We start from the raw sequence: 14,636 nt of genomic DNA, 5'->3' as shown, positions 1-14,636 counted from the left end.
TGCTGTGGCGTCTGGCACTCCCTGATGCTCCAGGTCACTGCTCCTGCTGCGTTCCCCCATCTGCACCATTTGCTGGGTGCCTGCTGCAGCCAACCCAGCCATGTCCTCAGCAGCCACAATGTCCCACAGACACTACCTGTCAGTTGAGTGAGACTGGGAGGCTTCAGCCTCAGGACCGGACGCATCCAGGACAATCAGGGCATGGCTGGGGCCCAGATCTGTGCACAGGCAGTGCTGGGGGACAGACAGAGGGGCCTGCTCTGCATCTGTGGGTGCAGTGAGGGGTTCCAACAAGGCTGACAGCTTGTCACCATTGCTGCTTAGAAAGGTCATCCCGGTTAGGTGTGGTAGTGTACACCTGTGATCCTAGCACTCAGGAGGCTGAGGCAAGAGGATCATTGTGAATTCAAAGCTAATTTGGGTTACATAGTGAATGTAAGTCCGCTTGAACTACGTATCGAGAACCTGTCTCAAAAAATAAGTCCATCCTTTGAGCCAGGTGTGGTGGCTCATGCCTGTAATCCCAGCACTCGGCAGGTTGGGGCTGGAAGATTGTTGCAAGTTCAAGTGAGCTCAAGGCCAGCCTGAACTGCATAGGGAAACGCTGTCTCAAAAAGACAAAAAAAAAAAAAAAAAACAAAAAAAACTCCTAAGTCCATCCTGGCTCTGGGGCAGTGGCAGTGAGCTGTGAGGGGCTGAGGGTTGGGCTTTTTCAAAAAAGACACCTTTCTGTTTTATTTCAGCAAGCAAATAAATACAGTAGGTGAGGGGTAGGGAGTGTCATAAATTAGAGACAAGCCCAGCAAGGCGGCTCCTCTGGGCCCTGGCTTGGTCCTAGGGTGGAAGCCGGGCAAGGCTTCTGCAGGTCCTGCTTTCCACTGGCTCACAGGTCGGTCACCTTGTTCTCCACCAACGCGGCGATCTGCTGCAGGCGGCAGGCCAGCTGCATCTTTTGACCCACAGGGTCCTCCTCCAGGGCACTGATGATCTGTCAGGTGACCAGAGTGACCACTGAGCCTGTTTCTGCCCACTTGTGTCTTGGCAGGGCCCCTGCCCACCGCCAGCAAGGATGGGGATCCAGCCATCCTGGCCTGTCCTGTGCCCCACCCCCGGATACTGGGGCCTCACCTGGTCATAATACCTGTGGATGTGGTTGTACAGTTCCTGCAGAGCCTCCAGGCAGTGGGGAGCAGAGGTATAGTTCTGGGGGCAGCATGTGGGCAAAAGTGACCTCCAGCCCAGGCCGCACACCCCATGGCCCCTGGGCTCTGCTAGGGAATCCCCCTAGAGATGGAGGGCTATGCCTGGCCTCACCCCGGAGAGCTCAGCCAGAGCCGAGTTCATCTCTTGGTAGCTGGCTGGTGAGCTGTGGCGGATGTCTGCGTAGTATCTGCAGGAGCCCAGAGTTAGGGGCGGGCAGCCTGGCCCCCCAGCCCTGCCGCCACCGCCACCTACTTCTCCACCATCTGCTTGTAGCGAGGGATCTCTCGGGCGTAGAGCAGCTTGTTCACTGGAGAGTCCTAGTGCAGGGGGTGGGGCGTCAGCATGATTGGGAGGTAGGGCAACCAGCGGTGTGCCTACCTAGGCCAACCAGGTGCCCCGAAGCCTACGCTCCTCTGCTGGTCTGCAGGTGCCTGGCCCACCCTCACCCGGCCCACTTTGTGCTCCGAGATGGTGCAGGCGTCAATGAAAGTCTGCGCAATGACAGCCAGGATGGCATCCACGTTGTCCGAGACGTGCACGTCGAAGATCAGCTGTGGGTTCTTCAGAGCATTCACCCAGAATCGCAACAGCAGGCTGGATACACAGGCCAGGTGTGGGGTGAAACCCAGGGGCTCAGGCCCTGGCCCTGCACCTCAGGGGTGGCCAGGGTGTGCCGGGAAGGCACCTGTTGGTCTTCCAGATGTGCAGGGTCTCTGGGTCCTCGATGCCAAGCTTCTCCGCCAGCTCATCTAGGAAGTCGAACAGGTACTTGACCGCAAGGGGCACAGGCCGGTTCACACTGAGGATAGCCTGGAAGGTGTCGTCCACAAACTTCTGCAGCGTGCCCTGTGGGGTGACAGCACAAGGTAAGGGGCTGCCCTCGCCCCAGCCCAGTGGGCCCGGGCACACTGACCTTCATGGAGAGCAGGCGGGTGAGGTAGATTTCTGGAATGGCCTTGGCTCGAGCCCGCTCCCGCTCCTGCAGGCTGCTGCGTGGTGCCTTGGCCCCTTCCGGCTCCTCGGTGGCCTTGACCAGGTGCCACAGGCGCACCCCACCCTCCTCGCCATCCTCTAGCATGGGAATGTCTGGGGGCAGGGACCTGGCCTCAGTCTCGCCCCACCCCCAGCCTGTACCACAGGCCAGGCAGGGAGGACAGGGATGGGAGGAGGTGATGGGCAGAGGGTGGGGACCCCATCAGGGCAGAGGGCAAGGGCAGGACAGCCAGCCACGGAGACTCACTCTCCCCTGAGGGGCAGCTCTGTGCTGGGTTCTGGGAGATAGCACCGCCATTGTGCAGCTGAGGAATGAGCCCCACAGTGGCGCCATCCGGGACCTGGTAGGACAGAGATGGAGGAAGTCCTGATCCGGGAGCCCATGTATGCTGCTCCCTGCCCCGTCCTGCCCTGTCCCTGCCGGCCAGCACCTTGTAGTGCTGCAGGGTGTTGAGTCTTTTCCATTGGTTCTGAGTCACAGAGGTCAAATCCTCATCTGACAGTGTCAGGTGACCTGCCAGACCCGAGCGCCACTCTGGAGGGACCAGTGCAAGCCCATCAGCCCAAGTCCCCTGCAGGTGCTAGGTGGAAGCTGGGCCGGGAGGACGGGCTTCTCACCGAGGTCCAGAGTGTGCACCAAGGGCCTCTGTGAGAAGGGGGTGCCCTTGTAGATTTGGTCCAGCACCTTCTCCTTGACCTGGGTGATGGTGTCTGTGTCGAGCACCCGGGCTGGCACTCGCTGCACCTCACCACCTGTGGCCACACCAGCCCCAGGCCCCACCAGCACCATTAGTGTCAGAGGCCTGAACTCCACGTCCTCTCGCAGCAGGTGGCTGTCATTCAGAGTCCGTTTAGCCTTGCCTGTCACGGCATCCACAGGGCCCTTGTCCACCTGGTACTGGATGGCACGGAAGAGCATGTACAGCGGCTCACCAGCCACTTCCTGCAAACACCAAGGTGTGCCAGAATTGGCCGTGGGGCTGCGTACCAGAGTGGCCCAGCCCGGCCATGGTGGGAGTGCAGGGTGCAGGCAAGGACTGACTGGGACAGCCAGCCTTTGCGGCCTCTGGCCTGAGCCCTCCCCACCTCTGCTTGCCATCCAGCCAGGAAAGGGCCTCCCAATAGTCCTACTAGGCAGGTGTGGGCTCTGGGGACCAGTGTAGGCACTTGGGGTAACTCAGGCATGTGCTAGGGAGGCTGAAGCAGGCCACTCTCAAGTGTTGGCAGGGCAGGCTAGTGCCACCCTGGTTTGTGGCAGGCAGCATAGTGCCCCTCACCCTCAGGAAGGCATAGAGACAGATGGACAGCCAGTTGGTGAGCAGCTTCTCCACCATAGTTTCTGTCCTGTGGGGAGGAGGCCCCAGGTACCTGGTCAGAATGCTCCTCCATTCCTCTTACCCCGGGGATTCCTGGCCCCTACCCCAGGGACGGAGCCCATCCAGAGCCAGGCCAACCTGCGCAGCATGAGCTTGGGGTTCTTGCGCACGTAATGGGCAGCCAGGTCGCTGAGCAAAGTCTTCATGATGTCAGTCAAGTATTCCAGCTTGCCGTGCAGTGCCAGGGACAGCAGTGAAGCCACATGGCAGCGATCCCTCTGGGAGAAGCTGGGCTGCTCCTCCAGGGTGTGGATGAGCTGAGCAGGGAGTCAGTGCTCACTCCAGGAAACCCCATGTGACATCTGGACACCCTGCCCCCAGCATGGTGGGACTGCACCTCCCCATGTTCCCTGTCCACCCCTAGCACCCCTCAGGGCTCACGTGGAGGAGGAAGAGCTTGCTGTTGAGCAGGTTGGAGAGCTGGGTGAGACCCTGGTGCACAGTGGCACGATGGCCCTCTTCCCCGGGACCCTCCAGCTTGGGCTGCAGTGGGCAGCCACTGTGGCCTGGGAAGAAGGCTCGCTCGGCATACGTTCCGTAGTCCAGAAAGGGAATCCCGCTGGCCTCCAGGTCACTGCTGAGGTCTGTCATCTCAGTCATCAGGTCTGTGGCCGGGAGCCACTGAAATGTGGGCTCAGGGCCAGTGGGCCCTTTGCCCCTGCACTCACATAGACACACATGCACACACACCTGTGAACTCCTTCCGGCACTGGTCACCCACGCCTATCTCCAGGTTCTCCAGCTGAACCAGCACTTTCTGGTAGTCCCGCAGGGCCTGCTTGCTCTTGTGCCTGTGTGTGGCCCGTCTTCAGCCACAGCCCAGGCCTCCAGGGCCCCTCACCCCGTGTCCCACAAAACCTGCACATGGGGTGCCATTACCTGTACATGAGTGTGAGGAGGAGCACGGCAGCGATCAGCACAGCAGCGCCCATACCCAGGCCCACCTGGGCCTCCATGGGAAAGGTGGGCAGCATGGGCTCTGACTCATACTGGACAGGGCCCAGGGCCAGGCGCACGTTGCCCATCTGCACCTGTGGTGGGTGGGTCCTGAGCACGAGGACCTTGCATCGTGCACCCTGCCTGGCCACCCGATGCCCGGGCCATGCGCTCACCACGAACTGTGGCAGTGCACTCGAGCCGTTGACCGCCTGCGGGGCGCGTGGTGGCGGCTCGCAGTACAGGTGCGTGAGCGTGAGCGTCTTTACCAGGCACTCGCCATCGCCGATGTGCACGTGCACCTCCTCCTTGCTGATGCCCAGGTTGAGGCCCTCGCCCTGGATGCACGGGAAGCCTGAGCTGCATCAAATTCTGTCCCATAGCCCAGTCCCCTAGTTGACAGCGCACTCACCTCCACATCCAGCACGTGGCCTGGCTTGAGGCGGTAGGGGCGTGACAGGCCCTCACGGCTGAGTGGGGCCAGGCGTGGGTTGGGCTGGTACTGGAAGTCTTGACCCCCACTGGCGCTGGCAAAATCCACATGCACGTTGTCCAGAGAAAAGAAGACCCGCTTTAGGCGGGCCCTGTCGGGCACAGCAGGGCTGCGGCACAGGAGGAGGCTGGACGAGTTGACGGAGCAGACAGTGGAGCACTGGGGCGGGGGCAGGCCAGTGAGCCAGGCTCCATGCCCCGGGGCACAGCCTGGGGAGCAGCCCAACCAATGCTGGTGTGGCGAGGGTCTCACCTGAAGCAGGCCCCCTGGGAGCTGAACACAAGCCTGGGGGTCTGCGGCCGGCATCCCGCAGCTCCGCCTGGGGCTTGGGTCCCTCAAAGCCTTCACTTCTGCCTCGGCCTCCAGCCACACAGACAGAAGGGGCTGCCACACGGTGTCCAGGCCCGTGCCCCTCACGCGGATCAGCCGCCCACCCCTGTGCCAGGATGGAGGTGAGAGGGGGGTGGGAGGTGGCAGTGGCCCAGCCCAGTGCCAGTGTCCCTGGGTCAGGCTCCTCACCCCCGGAAGCTGACAGTGGGCTCTGCTGCCAGGAGCCTCGGGTTGGTGGTGTAGTGGAAGGGGCTGGTGAGCAGTTTGCGTTCGGCGTGGCCAAAGACCACAAGGACTGCAGCTTCTCCTGGTGCGGCTTGGGGCATGGTGCGGCACACAATGGCCTCGGGACATGTGGGCTCCAGGCTGCAGGGCAGGAGGGGTTTCTTCTCTGGATGCTGGTGCTGCTGGCCCAGACCCCTAAGATTGGGGGCAGAGCCCTCTGCAATGGGCACAGTGCTGCTTCTCTGGGAATCTGACAGGGGCCCCCACTCTATATGAGGGGACACAAGCCTGCAGGCGGTGTCCAGTGTGTGATAGCAGCCAGGCCTGGACCTCGAGGCAGGCAGCTCCCGCACATGGCAACCACGAGGCTGGGTACTCACATGGGGCAGGCTTGGCCCCCCACGAAGGCACTGATGTTGCCTCCTGTCTGCAGGTGCTGCCCGTGGATGGTGAGCTGGGTGCCACCAGCCTGTGGGCCCCACCGAGGACTCAGGCTCAGCAGGACCGGGTCCTGGGGAACAGGGCAGGCATGGCAGGCATGTGGCCCCAGCGCTATGCTGCAAGGCTGCTCTTCAGGCTCTCAGACACCAGAGGCCATAGCCAACTATGTTCTCTTTCCAGAAACACCATGTCCTGGTTGTGCAGCCCTGAATGCCAGCCTCCTCCCATGTCCCCACCCCGGGACAGCTTGCAGGCCGACCTCCCAAGCTTTAGCTTTGCTCCGTTACCTGTTTACCTCCTTCAAGCACTGTACGCACCGGATAGAACTGTGCCCACTCTGGGCTGCCCAGCCCAGAAAAGCCCTGGCAGGTGTCCAGGGCTCAGGCTGGCACCTGCAGGCATCCTTGCTCTCTCCAGCCCGTGACAAGTCCTGGCAGCCCTCCTCCCTCCTGGACAGTTGCCCGTGGCCCTGTCTGCCACCACCACTGCCTCGTCTCCTGTCCCCTCGGCTTTCTGTTTTCTTGGAGCTAGTATGCTAGCCTCACTTTGGTTCCCTGTCACCTCCTACCATGGAGGGCACTGACCTGGTAGGTGAAATGCTGGGCTGAGATGCCTGGTGACCGGCTCTTGATGGCCACTTGGACTGGCCCCGTGGTGCCATTGGGAGCAGGGGATGTCACGCACACAATCCTGGAGGAGCCGAGGATCCATGGCTGCCAGCCACGGCCCAGAGGCACTCCCCCGCACCCCTTCCCCTTTTCTTCCCCCTGCTTGGTTTCCTTTTGCACTCTGACTCAGGGCCCCACACTCTTGGCCACCAGCCTCTTGGGTGGCCACCTACAGCAGTGTCCCCACCGCCACCACAGTCCAGGCGCCTCACCGAGTGGAGGTGCGGTAGTGGGTGGGGTCGGGGCTGCAGGGCTGGCCAGCCACGCTCACAGCATCTCGCACATCAGCAAAGGTCCGGCCCAGGTTGGAACCAAGGATGGTGAGGGCCAGGCCTCCCTCTGGGGGGCCGGTGAGGGGTTCAATCTGCAGTAGGCAAGGGCGGTACATAGGATTCCACAATATACCCCACTCTGCAGCAGGGTGCCTGGCCAGTCAAGCTGCCCGGGACTGGGGGCCCAGAGGGGTGATGTGGGAGGCTGGGTCCTGAGGGAGGGGGTAGATGCTCACCTCCGTGATGCTGGGCGTAGGACACAGCAACTGCACAGCCCCTGGTGGGCACAGCGGCCCATAGCGACAGCCAGGCTGGCTGTCACCACACCACAAGCAGCCCAGGCTCCCGTTGGCCGCCTGGCAGTGGCTGCAGTCAGGGTGGCCCACAGCGCAGTCGTACAGGGTCACTGGGTGGGGTCAGGCGGTACACTGAAGTCCCACCCCTGTAAGCCAAGGCCCCACCCTTGCCTGCCACTGCCCCCAACTCACCATGAAGAGTGCGGGCATTGTCCAGCCGCTGGGTCTCCCCCCGGGTAACATAGATGGGTACAGGGAGCTCCCACTGGGATGTGGAGGGGTGGAACTGTGGGTGGAGGGCAGGGTCAGGCTTGCCCCCACTTGGGGCACCTTCTATAATGGGTATGATTGTTCCCACTGACCCGGAGCCTGGGGACAGAGGCCAGGGGCACTGTGTTCCTGCCATGTGCTGGAGCCAGGCCCCGGGAGAAGCTAGGGTCCAAGAGGGCGTAGAAGGTGCTCGGCAGCAGCAGGTGAGGCTGCAAGTGACTGCCCACCTGCTGGACCTGGCAATGAATGAGACCTGTGCCTCCATCCCGGTCCCTGTCCCCGGTTGTCTCCTGCAAGGAGGCAGGCAACCTCTGCAGCTCTCCTGGCAGCTCCAGCCAGCAGTTGTAGGAGGCGGGCAGGCCCTGGTGGGAAGGGGCACATGGTTAGCCCCCTGGACATGTCACACCCCCATTGTCCCAGACACCTGCCCACCTGGGAACTCACTTGGAAGTACTGAAGATTTCTCACATGCAGGGCCAGATGGATGTCCCAGCCCACAGGTACCGAGTGAGGCCCTGCCAGAGCCTCCACCTGGGGACAGGTCCCCGGGCCACGTGCTTGGATGTCCTCCTAGGAAATGAGAGCTTGACCCTGCGGCACTCCAGGGCCCTAACCCAGACACTCTGCCTGTCCCATGGCACCAGTAGGGGTGGCCACGGAAGGCCTGGCACACCCACCTCCTGGGAACTGTAGACTGTCCTCTCCCCCTCTGGGCAGTGCTCCCCATGCACACAGCGGCCGCTCTCAGGACACCAGTGGCACCGCCAGGGGCTGCCCACACAGGCATGGCACCTGCAGAGGCAGGGTCTCCTTAGGCTGGGTGCTGTTGGGGTCTCCACTCCCACCCAGCAGGAGCCAGGCCCCGGGGACTCACGGGGCAGCCACCTCCAGGGCCTGGACAGCACTACAGTCATAGAAGGAGAAGTTGGTGGTAGCCACGGCCACATCCTCAAACATCAGGGCGAGGGGTAGGGTGACGTGGTCTGGGAGGCAACAGTTGTGGCAGAGCAGCTCATGTGTCTCCTCCCCACTCCAGCTCCACCCTTGGCCTCTCCCCAGTGACTTGCTCACCTGTGCCTGGAGGGTTACCTGGCACCTGGTCTTCAGGAGGGGTGACACAGGCCACATGGGGACCTTGGACATGAGCCAAGCTGTCATAGTCCCCAAAGGCACAATGGAAGTATTCATCCTCAGCCAGGGTGGGCAGCCAAGGGACAGACAGGATGACCTGGGACACATGCAAGGTACCCCGGGAGATAGGGCCGGAGCCGAGTGCAGAGGGGTGGGTGAGGGGCACACAGGTTAGGGGACCCCACCTGGCCCTGCTCCTGGCGGGGCTGTTGGGCTGGCCGCAAGCTCTGGACCTGGAGGCAGTGGCTGTCCTCCTCGTAGCTCCAGAGCCACTGGTGCAGCTGGGCTGCCCGCTTGCATTGGCCCTTCTGGGTGCACCTGTGGGTCTCAGGGAGAACAAGAGGACCGTGCTAAAAAGAATGACAGGAGCTCCTTGTGGGGCACCACTTGGGTTCATCCCCAGAGGGCTGGGTGGGACTGAGGAGTTCAGCCACAGCCCAGACAGCTGCCTGGGTGAGCTGCCCCGGGTGCAGCCTCCCCCACCCTGGCCAGGGCACAGGCTCACACGCACCTGCCCTGCAGGGTGCACCAGCCGCACAACGGGTCCTGGGCCTGCAGGCAGCTGTGGCAGTCATCGAACTGGGGGCAGGCTGCCACGGGGACCCGGACAACCTGGAAGGAAAGGCAGGAGTTGCAGGGACTTGGAGACCTGGCCCAGGCCCAGCCCCTGGGCCCAGGGCGGCCCTCACCTGTTGGGCAGTCAGGACGTAGAGGTGGCTGCCACTGCTGTCCACCAGCAGGTCGGGGCTGATGGCTGCACCCGGGGGCCCCACTTGCTGGGAGTGGTACACCTGGCCTTGGGAGCTGTTGACAAAAACCTGGACAGGGCACAGGGACAGGGCTGGGCCATCCTGTCTCTCCCCCTGACAGGCTCCCTGGGCCATTTAGGTAGGGACACACCATCATCCCATTGGGCATCGGGGAGCTACAACAGGGCTACCCCAGGACTCCGGGAGCTCGGGGGGGGGGGAGCAGGCAGGTCACCCTCACCCACCTTCATTGCTCAGAGAAGGCAGGGCCACCATAGGAGGTGCCCAGGCAGTCACCCTAAGCTACCCAGGAGGGAGCCAGAGCAGGAAAAGACACTGGTCAGGTGTTGAAGTGTGGGAGAGAGACTGGAGTGGAGGATTCTGGGGGCTCCCTGAGCCATCAGGGGAAGTGGGGGCCACAAATGTGCTCCTTGGCCAGGCCCTCACCTTATGCAGCTGGCCCTGGGTGTCCCCCAGGAAGGCGATGGTGTGTCCATCTGCCTGGAGAGCTGCCACAGCACTCACGGGCTGCCTGAGCTGTAGCAGGGGCCGGGCCTCCAGGGGCTGGCGGCCAGCGATGGGGCTGGGGGTGTGTTCATCCCCACAGGGGTACGACTCAGGTGAGTCCTAGACAACAGGAACAGGTCCTTTGACTCTGGGGAGCGGGACCGGATGGAGCCAGACAAAAGGCCAGCAGGCTGTCACCACAGAGAACAGCCCCGCCCCTGGCCACAGGCGCCTCGAGAATGTGGAAGTTGGACTGTGCCACTCACCAGCGGCAGGGTAATGCAGCGCGATGTGACACCGTACTCCACTGTGGCTTCCTCGGTGCCGCTGGCACCCCGGCCGCCCGCTGTGTAGCAGAGGCGCCGGGCGCGCTCCACGCTGCTGTCCAGCTCGGCCAGGGGAAATGCGCAGAGGGCTGCATGCGCTCTGTTTGGGCCGGCGGCAAATGCCCCCAGTAAGGTGCCCGGGGCGAGGAAGGCAGCCTGGATGAGGCCTTGGCCCTGGCATGCCAGGGGCACCTCCACGTAGGAGTAGAGGTTGGCATCGCCCAGGCACACACGGGCTACGTAGGAGCGGTACTCGGCCTGCACCCGTGCGCCGCGGCGGCGGAAGATGAAGTAGGCAAAGCGGGCGCCAGCGAAGGCCGCCACATAGCTGTTGTTGTAGTCGGAGAAGTCGCCCACCACCAGGCGGCCCAGGCCCTCGCTTGAGAAGGGCTGCGGCCCGGCCAGTTGGCGGACACTCAAGGGCGGCACTCCGGCCGACAGCTTGCCCGCCAGGCCCCTAGCCACCAGCAGCAGGTCCCGGTTGGGCAAGGGCACCACCAGACCCACTGTGGCCACCCCAGGGGTGTTGGCAGCCACGAACTGCCCGTCCCCGGGGTCCTCGGCTTGGTACAGCACTGTGGCCACGTCCCCCAGGCGCCGCTTCTCACACACGCCCTGCCTTACCTGCCCACAGGCCACCAGCTCCTGGGCCCTGCTGCTCACAAGCAGGAGCTGGTTGGCATTGTCAGTGAGCTGGGCCTGCGGGCAGTCAGATGGGTCGCGGAAAGGCACACAGTCAGGGCTGTCAATCACGGGGCCGGTGACAGCCGTGGCCTCGAGCTGCAGCTCTGGACTGAGCTGGAAGAGGCGGTTCACTGCTCCCACATAAAGCGTGCCCCGGCCCGGTGCCAGTGCCAGGTGGTTGAAGGTGGTGTTGGGGACAGTGAAGCGATGGGTTCCCGAGAAAGGCAGTGATGGCTGTGGGAACAGTGGCAGCAGCAGCAGCAACGGTGGCAGCAGGAGGTAGACAGCAAAGAGAGGCCAGGGAGCCATCGCTGGGACCTGGAGGAGGGCCAGAGAGGAGTGGGCATGGCATGGGGGCAGGGCCAGAGGGACACTAGCAGGGGCCGAGGGGTGGCCAGGACAGAGGAACAGCGGGGAGCAGACGAGAGGACAGAAAGAGGGACAAAGGATGTGTCCGGTGTTGGAGAGAGCAGTGTAGGGCTGGGTAGGACCTGAGGAAGGGCCTGCTGTCTTCCGCTTTGCCTGTGTCGACTCTGATGCTAAGCTGGACAGCCCCACCGGAGGGCCTCCTACTGACAGAAGGCCACCCACAGTACAAGGGGCAGGAAGGGAAAACCCACTCTGAGTGCAGAGGACCCCTCATGCACTGGGGTAGGGAGCCAGGGAGAAACAGCCATGCTGGACCATGGCCCAGAGGGGCTGGCAGGGGCAACGCAGTAGTCAGGGCCTAGCTGCAGGGATTCGGAGAGGAGTAGGCAGGGCTGAGCCGGCCGCACTGCCCGGAGGGGACCTGGGAGTCCCCAGCCTCCAAAGCAGCTCTCCTTCGCCCTGCACCTTGGGCACGCCAGCCTCAGCTGGCCGCCTGGGGGATGCTGGGACCAATATGACCTTTGGCATAGCCCCAGGAAGGAAGCACAAGCTGGAGTCCTTGCAGCTGAGCGTGTGGGCATGTGCCAGGCGAGAGCTGCCCCCGGCCAAGTCCCAGGAAGGCCCGGAAACCTTATCTCAGGGACACAGGCAGCGGGAGGGACGTTTCCTCTGGACCCAGACTATCTCTGCAGCAGTGTCTGCTGGGGGTGGGGGACATACCAAGGCTGCCCTGGCCTGGCTGTCTCACCCCACTTGTTCATCTCGGGACATCTTTGGGCCCAGGCACTCACCAGTGCAGAGGGGAGCTGCAATGTGGTCTCCCAGGCAGTGTGGTATGTCGCCTCGGCTCAGCTGCCCCAGGGCAGTGGTGACGGGCACAAGATGGCTGTGGAGGGCATTGTCCTGCGTGGGAGGGAGACAGTCAAGGCTCGGCCCATTCATGTCGCCCTGGGGGAGGGGGCAAGAGCCTGGCGACCAGGCTCCCCCACAGCTGGCAGCTCTGTCCACAGTGGCCAGGCCAAGGCAGCCCTGCCTCCACCCCAACAATGTCCCCTCTGTCCAGAGGCCCAAGCCAGGGACCCACTATCTGGTACTCGCACCCCCACCGCGGGATTTTCTGGCCAGGGGGCTCCCTGCCACTCTCCACCTCCAGGGAGACACCCTGGGGCATGGGGACAAAGGGACAGGGTTTCCTCCCCATCTGGCTGGCAGCTCCTGTGCCAGCCAGGCATGCCCCTCCCCAAGCTGCCCCAGGTCCCTGGGAAGGGCATGGCGCGGACCTCAGCACCCTCACAGCCTCAGAGCTGGGCTGAGGTGCCAGTCTCACCCTGAATACCCGCCTTTGTCCAGGCCGGGGCAGAGGAGGTGCGGACAAAGACGGCCCCCACAGAGGACTTCCTCCCCTGCCCGGGCGGTCCCTGCCCAGCCCTGCTCCCAGGGACTGGCAAAGTCGTGCCAGGTACAGCGTGGTGAGAAAGCGCATGGTCAGTGGCCTCACAGCACAGCACAGCACAGCTGGTGGCTGTTGCCTGCCCCCTTTGGGGCCCAGGTCCCCCCCTCTCTCAAAGCGTGGGGAGGAGGGTGGTCTGCAGCTGGCTCCTGGGCTGCCCTCAGAAGGTATCCTGGGGACACTAGCCTGGGAACCCAGGGCCCAGGGCCAGGCATGCTCCAGTTAGTTGGGGTCTCTGCCTTCTCCTGCTGTGTGGCAGGCGTCCTGGGCTCCCCATCCCAGGGCAAGGTGGCAGCAGCAGCTGGCAGCTGGCTGGGCCGGTTGGGTGGCTGTGGGGGTGGGGAATCAGGGTGCCTCCTTACCCTGCCCCTGAAGGGGCCTCCGGCTGTTTCTCAAATTTGGGGTCCCAAGCCACAGTTCTCCACTTCTTAGTGCCAACACCACCCCCAGGAGATGCCCGGCCCCCACGGTGTCAGGAAGTTCCTGTGATAGGCTGCTGATGCCCAGTGGCTGTCGCCTGACCCCAGCCAGCTGGCCACTTGGACGCTGGCTTCTTCTAGCCTTAGAGGACCCCAGACCCTGCACCCCGCACCCGTGCCAGCCCAGACCTGTGCCTACCTGGATGGGCCACCTGGGCCAAGGAGCAGCCAGCAGCGTCCCGCGCAGGGCTCAGGAACCCAGCCTGGCTCTGTGTGCAGTCACACCCACCCGACTCAGCCTGCAGCCCGGCCCCTCCCACCAGCCAGAGCCCATGCACAGGGCGGGGCACTGCTGCCCCTCTGTAGGTGAGGTGGAGGGCTGGCTGTGGACCCTAACCTTCCATGCTGTGGCCCCTGGGGCCACGAGTGGACTCGTGGGTGGCCTCACTTGGACATAGAGTGTCATGTGGACATGCGTGTCGATGTCCGCTCCCGGCTGGCAGGAAGGACACACGACAAAGTCTGGTAGTGGACAACCTTTTCTTTTTATTTTCCTTCTCCGTACAGCCTGCCCTGGGATCGCTCCCAGCCGAAGCCTCCTCTGGTCCGCTCCCCGCGGCTCCTTCCGGGCTTCGCTCCGAAGCCTCTACCGGTCCGCTCCCCGCGGCTCCTTTTGTGCTTCAGTCTGCCCCAAAGCCTCTACCGGTCCGCTCTCCGCGGCTCCTTTTGGGCTTCTACTTCCGGGCTTCTATCTGGCTTCTACTTCCGCCCAGGGGTGGCACCGGTATATATACGGGTACAGTGTCCAATCATGTTAAAGTAAGCAAGGCAAGCTGATTGGCTAACATCATCAGTTGCCAGGCAGACTATATTGTTGAGCGGGTTGTTTACGCGGTAAGCAGGAAACTAACATATTCGATGGGAGGGGTAATCTACCTCAGGCTTTGCTCTTTACCACAGGCCGCACGTCCGCCGCGCAAGGCGAGCTATCACAGACGCGGCTCCCAACATCTCCCCCTATTTTATTTTTTATGAATGTGCGCATCGTAGCCCTTCCTGGACTGGGTGCAGAGGCTTATGCCCTATGTGTAGGCCCACCGTAGGTCCTTGGCTTAGACCCTGGTTGGCCATGCCATGGTCTGCCAAGGCCCTGAGGCCCTCGTCCTTTTTCTAGGGCCAGGCACAAACTGGACGGAACCTGGATGCACACAAGCTTGCACTCATTTCCTCTCCGTAAAGAAATCCCCTCGGAGAGAAATTTAGACCTGGGCAGCATCTAACAGTCCAGCGGCTTACGTGCAGGATGGGGTAGGGCCTGGCTTAGGTCGAGTCGTGCTGGGGAGGCACGCTCTTACCCGTCATTGACTCACCTACCCTGCTGTGTATTGTCACCTTATGGAGGAGAATGAGGGATGCCCGCCATATCTAGACTCGGTCGTGGGCCAATTGAGCAAGCCATGCATATGCCTGAGGATCTTCTTGTCTATTTCGGGCTACC

General features: G+C 62.9%; 1 protein-coding gene across 4 annotated transcripts; it reads right to left on the bottom strand.

The window, feature by feature from the left end:
- Positions 1–708: 708 nt before the first annotated feature.
- On the bottom strand, positions 709–13,452 carry Plxnb3 (plexin B3). Of its 4 annotated transcripts, none has more exons than XM_063246575.1 (36): positions 13,338–13,452; positions 12,061–12,172; positions 10,157–11,218; positions 9,831–10,010; positions 9,324–9,452; positions 9,146–9,246; positions 8,820–8,952; positions 8,575–8,731; positions 8,378–8,486; positions 8,181–8,295; positions 7,948–8,073; positions 7,731–7,865; positions 7,426–7,519; positions 7,174–7,343; positions 6,878–7,029; positions 6,582–6,687; positions 5,937–6,067; positions 5,521–5,697; positions 5,254–5,437; positions 4,921–5,160; positions 4,685–4,846; positions 4,452–4,603; positions 4,263–4,363; positions 3,954–4,177; positions 3,651–3,829; positions 3,474–3,540; positions 2,815–3,139; positions 2,628–2,731; positions 2,444–2,537; positions 2,117–2,289; positions 1,889–2,049; positions 1,650–1,797; positions 1,456–1,520; positions 1,315–1,390; positions 1,142–1,203; positions 709–988 (listed from the first exon to the last, which is right to left on the bottom strand). In XM_063246575.1, exons 3-36 carry the CDS (start codon positions 11,207–11,209, stop codon positions 895–897), a joined length of 5,679 nt encoding a protein of 1,892 aa, XP_063102645.1. In that variant the 5' UTR covers positions 11,210–11,218; positions 12,061–12,172; positions 13,338–13,452; the 3' UTR covers positions 709–894. The 4 variants fall into 4 exon arrangements, with proteins under 4 accessions (XP_063102645.1, XP_003462229.2, XP_063102644.1 ...); XM_003462181.4 differs by having other exon boundaries at positions 1,129–1,203; positions 13,338–13,445; XM_063246574.1 differs by lacking the exon at positions 13,338–13,452 and adding an exon at positions 13,082–13,201 and having other exon boundaries at positions 1,129–1,203.
- Positions 13,453–14,636: the final 1,184 nt, after the last annotated feature.

The sequence above is a fragment of the Cavia porcellus genome, unplaced genomic scaffold, assembly GCF_034190915.1.
Source record: "Cavia porcellus strain 051 isolate PalLab524CR breed Dunkin Hartley unplaced genomic scaffold, mCavPor4.1 scaffold_3, whole genome shotgun sequence".
In the NCBI taxonomy this organism is placed as follows: Eukaryota; Metazoa; Chordata; class Mammalia; order Rodentia; family Caviidae; genus Cavia; species Cavia porcellus.
This window is presented reverse-complemented; position numbering and strand designations above follow the sequence as displayed.